At 51.7% G+C, this 13,899-nt stretch overlaps 1 protein-coding gene across 1 annotated transcript in view; it reads right to left on the bottom strand.

Annotated features, from left to right (window-relative positions):
* The window catches only part of GPR107 (G protein-coupled receptor 107), a 66,157-nt gene that overhangs the window by 6,799 nt on the left and 45,459 nt on the right, over nt 1-13,899 (bottom strand). Inside the window, exons 12-15 of the mRNA XM_015411539.1 lie at nt 13,668-13,785; nt 13,055-13,185; nt 12,038-12,081; nt 55-104 (exon numbers count right to left, since the gene is read on the bottom strand). Coding sequence (XP_015267025.1) covers nt 55-104; nt 12,038-12,081; nt 13,055-13,185; nt 13,668-13,785 — 343 coding nt within the window. The remainder of the gene's footprint in view (nt 1-54; nt 105-12,037; nt 12,082-13,054; nt 13,186-13,667; nt 13,786-13,899) is intronic.

The following is a 13,899-nucleotide window of genomic DNA, read 5'->3' as shown; positions in this document are numbered from 1 at the left end:
CCCCCCCCCCCCCCCCCCCAGCCAAGCCTCAGACAGAGCCGGGCAGATCCTTACCATGACGTAGTAATGTCTAAACAGCTTCAGCTTTGCTAGGTTGATGGCAGCTGTAGGGGAGAAAACAAAAAGAGCACCCAGAACAGAACGTTAGAGACAGAAGAAGTTATTGGCAAACATGGCAATGTGCTGACTGCAAAAATTAGCATTTACACAGCACATCTCAAATGTTCAAAGCAGGGGGGGTCCCTCTGTTATCTTGGGGGGGGGACGGGCACGTCACACAGAAGGCGGTGGCTGAATCCTGGACTGCTTCAGGGGAACGGGGCGGGTGGGGCAAAATTGCCGACTGCTCTCCTGCATCAGACCCCCTTCGCACAAGAAGCCACAGTGCCCCAGAACAAGCAGATCAGCACAGCCCTTTCTGCAACGTGTTACCTGACCTGACCTGACTGCACACAGGGAGTCCTTTGACGCAAGGAGAGCATTAAAAAAAGGAAAAGATGCTCCCCGCTACCCCCGCAGTATGCAGAGCTACCATCCAGAGTTCCCCCCGCCCTCAAATCCTTGCAGTGGGCTGAATGAACCCCAGCCTTCCCCACAATGGGCCTGTAGCTCAGGGTTACGTGATCCCCCCCCTGGCCCCCCCAATCTACAGCCCCAAGGTGGAGGGCCCCCAGGCGGGCCTGACCTTGTCCGACCCTGGAAGCTGAGCAGGGCCCCCCCCCCCGGGCACCGTGGCACCCAGGCAGGGCGAGGGGAGAGCGCCTCTGAACACTTCTTCCCCTGAAAGCCCTGCCATAAGGCCATAAGTCAGCTGTGACTTGATGATACTCCAATTTACAAAATTTTTTTTTTTTGGGGGGGGGGGGCAAGGCTGAGAGATCCCAGCTCGCCGAAGGCCAGACGGTGGCCGAGGGGACGTTCCACCTGGTACCTTCCCCCACGTCATGCTATGCTAGCTGTCTGTTCAGAACCCATCCCCGAAGGCCAAGGCCAAGACAGACCTAAGGCTTGCTGTAGGGATAACCCAGAGGCTCCACCACCAGCTGTGGGGTGCAGCAGAGGCTACAAGAAGAAGAAGAAGAGATTTGAGTTACACCCCGCCCTTCACTACCCGAAGGTGTCTCAGAGCGGCTTACAAACGCCTTTCCCTCCCCCTCCCCACAACAGACACCCTGTGAGGTGGGTGGGGCTGAGAGAGCTCTGACAGAAACTGCTCTTTTTTCAAGAACAGCTCTTATCAGAAGTATGGCTTGCCCAAGGTCATCCAGCCAGGTGCAAGCAGAGGAGTGGGGAATCAAACCCGGTTCTCCCAGATTAGAGTCCATGCACTTAACCACGACACCAAACTGGTTTCTGTTCAGTGACTCGCTCTGCTAGAGATCCAGGCCACGGCCGCTTCAAGGGCAAAACTGGGAGTCTAAGGAAAGCGGAGATGGAAAATGATGCTGCCTGCAACGTTTGCATCTTAAAGGAAAAGGAAACCAGGACGTCCATGCTGCAGGTTGAAGGGAGTGAACGGAGGACAATGTGGCAGCTGACAAAGGGCCGTCTGTGGGTTTTGAGAGAGCCCCTTCTTCAAGGCAGACACTGGCCCTCACTAAAATGAACTTGCTGCCTGTTCTTGCCCTCAGGGCAGCACACATGGCTACCTCCACCATTTTAGCCTCACAACAACCCTTCAAGGTATGTGAGACCACCAACAGTGGCTCACAACAGACAGTAAACCTTATTTATTTTTATGTAGTTACGTATAGGCTGTCTTGTCTTTCTCACTATACACACACACATATATCTATATATATAGCCAGTTCAGACAGCAGAGGACACTCTATGAACAAAGTACTAAGACTAGGAGTACTAAGTTGGAGATCAATGCATGTAAACAAGCAGAAAAAGAAACACTTGCCCAAGGCATGACACCCCATGATGCAGGAAGTGCATTACGCAAATCTCGCTCCCACTGAGCAGGGAGTTGGACTAGATGGCCTGTATGGCCCCTTCCAACTCTGTGATTCTATAGGATTCTGTGATTCTATGGATAACTGTGTGCAAATTCCGTCACTCAGGTTGTGAGTTTGCCATCCTTGTGGGTGACCACCAATACCCAGGTACCCCTCCCTGAGTGCCCATGAACAGTCCATAATCATTGCTCCACCAACCGCATGTGGAGAACGCGGACCCTTCTGATATCAGGTGAGGAATCTCTTCGTGCACACCAAAGCGACCACCTTGCAAATGGCCAACGAAGAACAAAACTCTATGTTCTTTCTCTTGGCCTCTTAAAGTCAGGATTGCATTGTCCGAGGTGGATTTTCAAATGTCACCTGAAGCCCCACCAGCCGCATGAAAACCACCATGTCACTATTTGGAAACAGACCAAGGGAACTCTATTTATTTTAAATCTCTGGAAGTAGGAAAACAGCTGGGGAAGGGGGTCTGAGTGGACAGACAGGTCAATGTGCCCCTTCCCCCATTTTCTGGCTCCAGTGCTGCTTTTCAGCAGCTGTACGGGGGAGAGGACAAGGTCAGGAAACTCTTCCTGCGTTTCAGCAGCTGTACGGGGGAGAGGACAAGAGAAGGTCAGGAAACTCTTCCTGCTTCTGCATCACATCTAACTTGGTCCCAACTGTCACAGTTTAGGAGGATTCCTGTTACCTTTAGCTAGAGAAAATGTCGTCCTTTTTATCAGTTTCTATTTCAGTTCTGATTACAGGTGCAATATTCGATTGTTAGAACGGATGCGCACTTCGTTATTTTGTGCCACCCAGAGAAAGAGCTTATCAGGCTGTGCGCCAACTAAACCCGTGAGTCGTCAGCAAGAGAAGCGAAGGGCCTTCCTGAGTCAGCTCTTCCTCCTGAAATTCCCTATGGGGGAGGAACACAAACAAGCACCCCTCCTGCCAAGCCAAGGACCTTTGGATCGACAAGATTTGAAACTCTGGTACAGAATCCCTGCCTGTGACTGGAAGGGAACTTCAGTGAAGCCGTGTGCCTGAGCAAGTTACACCTGCTGCTGTCATCTTAAAACGGGCCATGGGCCATGCAAGACCCTGCGTGGCTCCAGAATGCTGCTGAGCGGGGCTTCCTGCACAGCTTAGAGGGAGCACTGAATGGGACTCTGCTGTTATGCTCTGCATGGCAGGAGGGAGGAGCCAGTCTGTGCACATTTGGGCTTAACGTGTGCGCATGATGCCTGGGCGTAGCCTCACCATTGCAGAAAACCATGTTCACCATCATAAAAGGCAACTGGGTTCCTATGAACAAGCCCTGCGATTCAGGCAAGCCACGGAGATCAAGCAGCCTGGACTTGAAATGTTCCTTTCCTAGAAAGGTTATGCAGAGATTTCCTTCGAAAGCTGCCGTATCTTGACGGGAACAAGAACAGCAAGCGGAGGCAGATGGAACAGCTGTCAAACTTGGTTCGCGACGCCGACTCGTGCAGGTGGCGCAGGAACGAGGGGGCACGGCCTCCTGCTGCTCTCGCGACCTTGCAGAGGGTGGAGGGGCTGTGCCGCATTAGCAACCCTGGCAGCAGGCACACCGCTACAAATGTGCTTTCAAAGCAGCCAAGAACTTCCCCGCCGGTTGCCAGGAACAATTCCGATAGGACTTAAACAAGCTGCATGCCGCTTGCCTCATCTGCTCAAGGAAAACAGTGCTTTCAGACAGTGTGCTTCAAGGAGACAGAGCTCTTATGGCAAAGATGCTGAATCACACCATGTATTTAAATACCCTGCCTCTGCATCACTGCTCTAGAAGGCTTTATAACCATGGTTAACATGCAAATATGTCAACACCAGCAAGGTTAAGATACAAGCGGGAAAGCTGTCTACGAGTTTCAGCATCCCAGAGAAAAGCACCACAAGGCAACAGGGATACCTGGGTTCAAAGCACCCAGGCCTCTGGACTCCACAACTCACTGGGTGGTCCTGGGCAAGTCAGGCATGCCACCACCGGACTCGATCTCACTAGAGGGAGACACCCTGGAACCTCTCGCTTCAGGAGGGGCCACGGCTCGGTGGAAGAGCCTCGGCTTTGAATGCAGAAGGTCCCAGGTTCAATCCCCGGCATCTCCAGCTGAAAGGACCGGGCAGTGGGTGATGTGAAAGACCTCAGTCCGAGACCCTGGAGAGCTGCTGCCAGTCTGAGCGTGCGATACTGACCTCGAAGCTGCCTTATACTGAATCAGACCATCGGTCCATCATGTGTGCCCAAATGCACAGTGTCACCAGGCAAGAGAGCCCCTAATGCCGACGTTTTGTCTCCCTCCTCTAAAGCCCATGAAACTGACTCAACACAACCTTCCTTTGCAGCACTGGCATCAAGCAAAACGCTAAATGCAAGAACTTATTTAACATTTACCGTTTCTGTATTTACCCACGGATTCAATAAAAGTTCTCATGGGGAAGAAATTTTCTGCATCAAGTGGAAGAAGAGACCAGAACTTGGTGCAGTGACCATGTGGGGGGGGGGGGGGCTTTTGGAACGGCAGTCAAAAGAAGAGAGGAAAGAAAGTCACACAGTCCACTCATGACTCAAAGCTACCAGCTCAGTTGTTACGAACTATTTATTTTTGGGAGCTTAATGGGTCATGATTCACGGGGCATGGCAGGGGAGGGAGTGACATGAATGCTTTGCCTGCCATTTTAAGAATCTTGTTTAAAGGGCTATTCTGGCTTTCCAAAGGAGCCCTGAACCGTGGCTGCTGTTCCCATTCCAGTGAGTAAGCGAGTAGCACAGAACGCACCTGACAATTTTACCTCTGGAAAAAATAGCAGAAGGAAAGCATCACTCCATCAGCAGGCCGCCCTATACAGATCATCTCCCAAGGGTGGAGGATTTTTTCTTGAGAACCTGGAATGTTGTCCCTTCTCCAATCCAGCTGTGCACAAAGTGAGTCTAACATGCTGTTAATTCACTGCATTTTCTTCCAGCACGCTCGGCTTGCTATGCTGAAACTACTCTCCTTACACCACCACCCCTTGTTCCACTTTGCTTTCACTCAGGTACATTTCCCTCTCCTGGGCACGGCATCATTTAATACTTGGCTTCTTCTGTTTCTCTTCCTGCCACCTTCTTTGGTTTTATAGCTTGCGCCCGCAATGTTCCAAGGAGTGTTGAGCAAGGACGGCAAAGCTGTGGAAACCAAAGTAAGTTCCCCCCCCTCCCCGCCCCCACCAGCCACTCTCCAAAGTGCCTACAGTGCTAATTTCACAACCTTGCAAAAATACAATTGTGGGGGGGGGGAGATGTGGAAAGACGAGAAAAAGGGATCAAGGTGTTCATTTAATTTTGCTGAGCCAGCGGGCAGCACTCACCAGCCAGATCTTCTGGAAAAGGCCAGACTTAAGCTAGGGTATAGCAGGGGCTGGAGCTTAGTGCTGGATAAAGAACAGCTGTGTGCATAAATCTGGCGAGTCCCCATTCTCCGAAGCGCATGTGTGCCCTACAGTGGACCTGACTGACGGCCCCGCGTGGCCTCTGCCAGGGTGGAAGGACGCCCCCCACCCCACGAGCAGGAAAACTGGCTTGACACTGCCGCTCCCTTGCTCCACCCCAAAACCAGGAGCAGAGTGAGCCGGAGCAAATGTGACTCTGGGATTCCTTCTCAGTCTGGGGCAAGGGATGCTCTGTCTTCTTGGTGCTTGGAGTGGGGCAACAGTGGGAGGGCTTCAAGCGTCCTGGCCCCATTGCTGGACCGCCTGATTGACCCTGGTATTTTTGACCACCGTGTGACCCAGAGTGTTGGACTGGATGGGCCATTGGCCTGATCCAACCTTGGCTTCTCTTATGTTCTTAAAGAGTCCTTGCGGCAGCCCGCAACACAGTAGAGAGATCACACACATTGGGCTGGGCCCTGTGGATCCGTTCTGCTTAGTGGAAGCCATTTCTGCTGGCGGAAAAAGCCTCTTCCCTTCCCCCCCATGCAGGGTGCTCTTTCGAGCATCTTGTAACAGGGGAAGGATCCCTGTATCCGAGGAAAACACCTCTGCTAGTGGAACAGACCTGCAAGGTCCAACCCTAGATATGGTGGCCATGCCATAACAAAAAGGGCCATCTGAAAACAATCCAGATAGAAAAGCCACCTGTTATCTCCTTGGAATCAGACACCCGCCTCAAAAGGGATGCTTGTGCCTGCCCTCTGAGGGTCAGGAGGGCATCAGCGGGGGGGGGCACCATACAGAGGGCGCTACTCCTGAAGAAGCTCCATATTGGGCAGGCAGCTTGCTGGGTCTCAAATGGCAGGGGCATCCTAAAGACGAGAAGGCCTTAAAAGCATCAGGGGAGAAGAGACAGCAATGCCCAGGGGAAGAGTCCAGGAGCACCTGACATTGCAAACTTTGCCAGTCATTCAGGTGCTTCTGGACTCTTGCTCTTTTCTACTGCTACAGACAGACTTAAATAGATGTAGAGATAAATTACCTGCCTATCATTTTCTTCTCACCTTGACACAGAGAGTACTCCATCTTTCTGTGTTGTACCTCTGAGGATGCCAGTCACAGCTACTGGCGAAACGTCAGGTCCTACAATGCCAAGGCCACGGCCAGACAACCCGGAAAATCGACAGCAACTAGACTTAACATGGCTAACCATCTTGATCTATCCCCACGGGAGGAGGCACTCTTTTGCCTGTGCTGCTGTTTTTCCCGTGGTGAAGGTACAAGCAGCAAAACTCTGCTGTCCCCACATGTCTCACTGAACTGCAACCATTCCACTGTGACGTCCAGATGCCAGGAAATCAGCAGATGCTTTCGCTGAAAACCTCTGAAGGACGCTGTCGCAAGGACTCGGATGGGAGACCTCCTTGAAACAACAGAGGCGGGGGAAGGCTTCATTCAGCCACCTCTCTGAATAGCCTACAGGCCCCCCAAGTAGGGGTCGGTCACCAGAGATCACCACGACTTCCAGGTGCACACACACTCACACTATAATAATAATAATAATAATAATAATAATAATAATACAGAGATCACCACGACTTCCAGGTGCACACACACTCACACTATAATAATAATAATAATAATAATAATAATAATAATAATAATAATAATAATAATAATAATTTTTCAAAGGACGCTGTCTTTGCAGCTCTTATTTAAAGGCGGTTTGCTGGACTGCTGTGCACCCCAGCTATTGCCAGGGAAGCTCAACTACAGCCAGGGGTCATTTCCTGCAGGAGCGCAAAGGAGCAGAGCTTCGGCAGTAAAGAGCCCAGGGGGCGGGCACGTGCAACAAGCCCCACCCCCTGCTCCCAGCAGCCCTCAGTCAGAGCAAGAAGCAGCCAGGTAAGCTGCAGAGCTCCCCCCAGCCCCCCAGTCCAAAACAGTTCAGTGGCACCTTTAAGACCAAGTTTTATTCAGGTACAAGCTCTCCCTCCTCTGCGAGGACAGATCTGCACGTTCCCCCCCCCCCCAATAGCTAGCAATCCAAAACAGTCCAGTGGAGCCTGAGCGGTGGGTGTTGCCTTCTGACACATTTCCGGTGATGTCAGGGGGTGTGGCATATGCACATAAGTTATGCTAATGAGTTATGCTAATGAGCTCCTGCACCTCTTTTTCTACGAAATGACCCCTGCCTACAGCACACAAAAATGCAGCCCTCTGGGTCTGTGGCACTTCCCCCGCATGGCTCTGGGTCACAAGGGGGTGGGGAGTGAATGGTTCGTGACTCAGCTGTGCTGAATTTTGTGGTGCAGCCTGCAGAAAGAAAGAGGGGAAGCGGAACGAAAATAAAAGTGCCCAGATGGCATCGTTGCCCCTGCCAGGGATGCCAGCGAGGTCTTCTTCACCCAAAAGCTTAAGTGAGGGTGCCACCTACAGCCGCTATGAGAAGAGAGCAAAGCCCCCTCTGCCCTGCACACCCACAACTCTCCCTGGCAGAAAAGCAAGGCTGCCCGAAGGACGGCCGGCAGCCAAGAGACCTGCACGGGCACCCCAGGAATCAGACGAGGCCACCCTGTGCTCTCTGCACGCAGCTCCCCAAATAAGGCAAAAAGAGTCCTCTTTGAGAGCCATGGAGGAAAAGAAGCAGCCATTTAGAACCAGGGAAAATGAGACTATTACTTGCCCACTACTGGGGAGAAAAGACTGACCCTGGCTAGACAGACGTCTTAAAGGGGCAAATTCTAGCCAATTTCTGTCACTGCAGGCTCAAGGTAATCAGGATTTTTAAAAAGCTCAGCTATCTAGTATAGTGAAATAAGCTTCGCCATCTGTGTTACTCACAGCCACCAGTGAGCTCCTGAACCAGAAATCTCCTACGCTGCTGCTGAAATATGCTCTTGTTAGAGCTCTGGCGGACCTCCCAGAGAAAGGAATGCATGTTAAAAAAAAAGGGTTCTGTGTAAGTGGAACAGCAGTGTGGCTGCCACCCCTGCTCTGCTTGGGATACGGCGAATACATGGCCCCCGTCCTTTCCCAGCAGCGTACTGGTGACACACCCTGGGCTTCCTGAGAAGCTTATCCAAGCCTCCCCGGGGAGAAGACCAGCAAAGAGGGTCCAGTTTGCCTGAAAAGCCTTTCACTGCCGGCTTCCCCAGGCGGGACTCTTCTGTGGCTACATGTGATCGTGCTCCAGGCAGTCTCCCATTTCGCGTGGGGTCAGCAGAGAATCTCAAGAGCCACGGCAAGCAGGTCAGGCGAGTCGCGTACCGCGCGATCTCCTGCAAGCCACGGGGTTTTCTGGGGCTGCTGCGTAAGTGGGAAAAGCCAAGAGACCTAACTGGACCGCTGCCCTCCCCCTTGGGAGACCAGGCTCAGGCACTGGCAAGCGGGGGAGCCCGGCACCACTCTCCTCCTTGCAGGCAGAGGGGCAGGCCCAAGCCCGAGTGTACGTGGGAAGAGGAACGGCAGGACAGAACGTCTGCAGGGCCCCCCCTGCCTGCTTCCTTTTGACAGCACCTAGGAGGCCAAGACAGCCAAGTGAGCAGCAGGCCCACGGGCGCCAAGTGTTGAGTGCTTTAAGACTGGAGAAGAGAGATGGGAACAAGAACTTCTTCTATAAAATTTCCCCCCTCCTCCAGCTGTATTTTCCAGGGGTGGGGTGGGGTGGGGGAGCAGTTTTGAAACAAACAGCAAAAGCAACACACAGGAACAGCACCGCTGGCCTCCATTCCCAAGGGAGGGAGACAAACACGCCACAATGGCACAACGTTCAGCCGGGAGGGTGGCTCCAAGCCATGCTGCAAGAGGGCCATTTTTAAGCAGCAACATGCAAGAAATGCAACAGCGCCAGGAGAAGTTACTGTTCAAGCCGGCTTAGGCTGCTGGTCTCAAAGGCCCCGACACTGCTGCGGTGCAGTCCAGGTCAACTGGGGCACAAATGCTCCGAGGATGTGGAACAAGGGCAGGCAGAACCCATGTATTATCCTTTAGGGCCTCTACTTATTATCACTGATGGGCACAGATAATCATTACGCTGCCTGAAGTCCAACTTCCCATGCCCCCCCCGCTGGGTCTGCTCTAGAGACAGTGCTGCTGCACCCCACCTGGCAGCCAGTCAGTAAACTGTCCCCGCCCATGCTACACCCACCAATCTGGCACCCCAAAGAATACCTCCGGCATCGAGTTAGCCTAGACCCAGCCCGGGAGGAAGAAGACACAGTTAAAAATCCATTCATCAGAAAGCACACTGGGTAAACCTGGGCCACTCACACTCTGCCTAGCCTACACCGCAGAGCTGTTGTGAGAATAAAACAGAGGAAGGGAGAACCACGGATACCACTTAAAGGATGGGATAAATATGCAATGAATGCATCAAGATTCTGAGGAAGGACATAAATGTTGTTACAGAAAACTTGATCGGATGAAGGCTGGAATAGAACTATTGTACTTGACAGGCTAGTTTTCTATATGCGGGGTACTGGTTTGTTTTGAGGAGTGTTTGGTCAGATGACCCCCAAGATGAAGTCTGAAGGGATACAGCCTAGCTCCATCTGAGAAAACTAGACTTTAATTTTATTAAAACACTTCCATCCTGCCTTTCCTCTAGGTTCATGGTGGATTACAATAATAGTTGAAAACATTTTCCATGAAAACCAAAAATAAAATAGCAAATGCCTAACAACCCCCCCCCCCCCCCAAAAAAGATGCCTTCCCTTCAAACCTCCTCCATGGCTCTGGCAAACACGCAGGTCTTGCAGGGCCTCCTTGCCTGTTCAGGAAGCCCTCTCCGCAGAGCCAGAGCCGTAAGGGAAAACGCCCGGGCTCTGGTTGATGCCAGACGGGCCACCCTAAGCAGATGGCTGGCAGGCAGGCAGGGACACATGGAGGGAGACTGTGCTGTTCTGGCTGTGCAGAAAAGCACCTCTGCCACGCAACTCCCAGATTCTGTCCTGCATTCTGCACCTGTCTGTTCTCCTTACTGTCCACTCCTTACTTTTTCTGCACCTGCCTGGACTCAGTGGTCTGGAACTGGCCACATGTGGCCTCTCTATTCTGGCCCTCAGTCAGGTGCTAAAAGCCTGATCCCTCAAAAGATCTGGAGATCCTCCACTCCTCAAGAAGTCCCCGAAAGTCACAAGAAGGAACCCTGATATCACATCAGCATAATGTCTCTTGGATAGAGTCAGGTGGGTCAAACCCAGAGGTCGTTTCGGGGGGGATCGCAGTTCCCCCGGGTGAGGTACGGGGGGCGGGGCCCGCTTCCGGCCCTCATTCAGCCAGGAGGAGGCAGGAGAAGAGGGAGGGTAAGTTGCTTCCTCCCTGCCTCTCCCCACCCCTGCCTGCCTGGGGCCAGGGAGGGCCTTCGCAGGGCTTCCTCGCACTCCCGCCGGCCTTGCAGGTCCACCGCCGGGCCCCTCATGGGGCTCGGCAGTGGAGCTGCAAGGCCGGCGGCGGCCGGGACCGTTGGGGGCGGGGTGTGTGGCCTTATGACACACTTCCGGTGATGTCAGGGGGTGTGGCATATGCTAATGAGTTATGCTAATGAGTTCCCCTAGCTCTTTTTCTACAAAACGACCCCTGGTCAAACCCTACACCAAAAGACAAATGGACACAAATCTGACATCAAGAATCACAAAACAGAGGAACCTGTAGAAGATTTCAACCTCCCAGGGCACTCAATGGGGGACCTCAAAGTTGCTGTTTCATTTCAAAGGAATTTCAGAAACAGACTGGAACAAGAGACTGCTAAATTACAAGTTACTGCAACACTCAGAACAATGGAACCCCAGGGCTTAACACAGATATCAGGTTCTCAACTCACTACACATGCTAAGTCCCTCAGTTCTCACTTGTACCCAGAATTAAACTCTGTTGGCCTTAAAGGTGCCACTGGACTCAAACTTTGTCCTCACAATCTGTTGTTAACTGTTTCATTATCTATATGCATCATTCCAATCTGAGCTATACTTACTGCCCATTACTAATGCATCTTGACTCTAACTACCTCTTCCTGGCAACTAACTCCCCACCCCACCTATATCTAATGGTTGAGGAAGTCTGTTTCACTGTATCTGAAGAAGTGTGCATGCACACGAAACCTTATAACCAGAATTAAACTTTGTTGGTCTTAAAGGTGTTAAGGAAATCAAAATTTATCCTGCTTCTTGGGTCCCATTGAAATGGGAGATGGAGACAGTGGTTTGGTGGTGGCGGGTGGGTGGGTTGTGAACTGATAACATCAACCAGCTGCAGAGTGGAGCCAAAAAAAAAAAAAAAAAAAAAGACCTACTGCGCAGAATGAAAGGAGAGAAGATCCGCTGGGAGATCAACAAAGAACTGGCTGGATGCCTGATAGGTATTCACCTCCCCCCCAATACTATGTGGCCCTAGTTAGAATTGGTAATTTGCAATGTAAACCGCTCAGAGAACCTTCGGGATTAGAGCGGTATAGAAACCGAAAGTATAAATAAATAAATAAATAAATAAATAAATACATCTGTCTGCTAAGCCCTGCCCCATTTCCTGCTTTGAAGAGGAAAGGGGCTGAAATATAAAACGCCCAGGGCTTTCTGGTCTCTTGTGATCTTTCACCTGCCGTGTGATTTCAGATCATGCACATCAGGAGCAAAACAGAAGGAAAAGAATCCTCTTGCCTTTACCGTCTGTCGCAGAAGCCTCCTGTAAGTGTCTTATTGACCTAGAACAAAAAAAATTGAGTGCAAATGAGCTATACGAGTGACCACGACAGATTTCCAAGCCATCCACCCCTTGCCAAAAGGTGCAGAGGGCCTTTAGGTTCTAATTCAAGCCTAGGGCGCCCTCTGCTGACTAGGAAGACTGGCCGCCGGACCCTAGGAAGGGGCCTCAGGCATCTTGCGAGCATACGAACTGGAACTCCACAATCCAGAGAGCGGAGCTTATCAAATCCATCAGGGAAAGTGTCAGGCAAGGGTTCGATACCAGGAAGTTGATTTTCATTAATCAGAGAAAAATTTGCCTGCTGCAGGATCAGTAACTGCTTATCCTAAAACAGTGCAACAGAACGTCACATGGGAAGGCGGGGGACAGATTCTTGGGATATTATAATCTGATGGTGTTGCCAGGAGCTTTACGTAAAGGTATGAATCTGCCTTGTTACACAGCCCGCCCATCTGCTTTAGCATCGGCTGCTCCAATTAGCAGCAGCTCTCCGGGGTCTCAGGCAGAGGAAGGGCCTTCAGGAGAGGGGCTGTGGCTCAGCGGTAGAGCACCTCTTTGGCACGCAGACGGTCCCAGGTTCAATCCCTGGAATCTCAAGTTAAGAGGATGAAACAGGAGATGATGTGAAAGACTGAAACCTAAGGCCCTGAAGGGCTGCTGCCAGTCTCAGTATCTCGATGGACCCACGGATGATTCCGAGTAACTTAAGCTTCGGGTGTGCAACCCACTGTTAGCAGAGATCCTTTAACCAGAGATACTGGGGACTGAATGTGAGACTTTCTGCGTACAAAGCAGGGCCCCCCCCCCCCCCCCGCTTCCTTGAGGGATCTGCCTCCACCCACACTGCCAGCAGGGGGAAAAATTTCTTGTATCATCAGGAGCCAACACGGTCTCACTGGCCCGGATGGATGTTTGCGCATCGCCTCTCCTCACAACACAGAGACTCTGGCGCTGCACTCTTGGCCACTCACCATACAACCGGAAACAGGATGGCTCCGCAGCACAGCAAGTCTACCAGGAAAAGGATCTCTTTCCACAAACTGTATTCTGTTGTGCCTTCTTCTGTTGACTCTATGATGATGTAGGCCACGTTCGCCAAGACCTTGTGTGGGGAAACAGGGAGGCGTGCTAAGGAAGGCATCGGGATGCCAAGTTCAAAGAAAGGGATACAAAGGAGGCACAATGTGTACTGCAATTCTGCGGGAGCAGAAGCTGGGATATTTGGCTTAGAATTCAGGCTGCTGAGAATCTCCATGTCCTTAAGTTTCTTGTCCTTATGGATTCAGTATATTCCACTATGTGGAAACAGCACCAAGAAACTTCTGAAAGCGCAAAAACGAGGGGTTTCAGACAGCGCTTCTAAAGTTTCCCGGCAAGCACCCCTCCTACCCACGCATCAGTATTTTGGACTATGCAAAGCACTTCCACCAGCAACCATGTGCTGCACGCGAGCTGCAAAAGGATGGCAGTGCCAGGGCCAGCCTACCTGGCACACATATGAATGGTGCACCCTTCTTGTGGGGACATTGAGGAGGGGGGGATAGAGGCAACTGAGGGAAAGGCAAGAAGTAATACCGGCCTCACCTGCAGCGGGATGACTATCATGAAGATCTTCTTGTCCTTATCGGAAAGGATATGCTTAACAAAGGCCCAGCCAGTGCCAATGAGGGCGATGGTGATGAACAGCAGGGCGCCCTTCAGCCTCATTATTAGGAAAGAAGAGAGAGTTGCTTGAAATCATTTCATCTCAACGTTCATCGCTTGCCTTTTCACAGGCCATAGGCCTCCAAGGCATCTCTCATGATGTAAAAGACCC

Source organism: Gekko japonicus, unplaced genomic scaffold (genome assembly GCF_001447785.1).
Source record: "Gekko japonicus isolate JY-2015 unplaced genomic scaffold, Gekko_japonicus_V1.1 scaffold463, whole genome shotgun sequence".
In the NCBI taxonomy this organism is placed as follows: domain Eukaryota; kingdom Metazoa; phylum Chordata; class Lepidosauria; order Squamata; family Gekkonidae; genus Gekko; species Gekko japonicus.
This window is presented reverse-complemented; position numbering and strand designations above follow the sequence as displayed.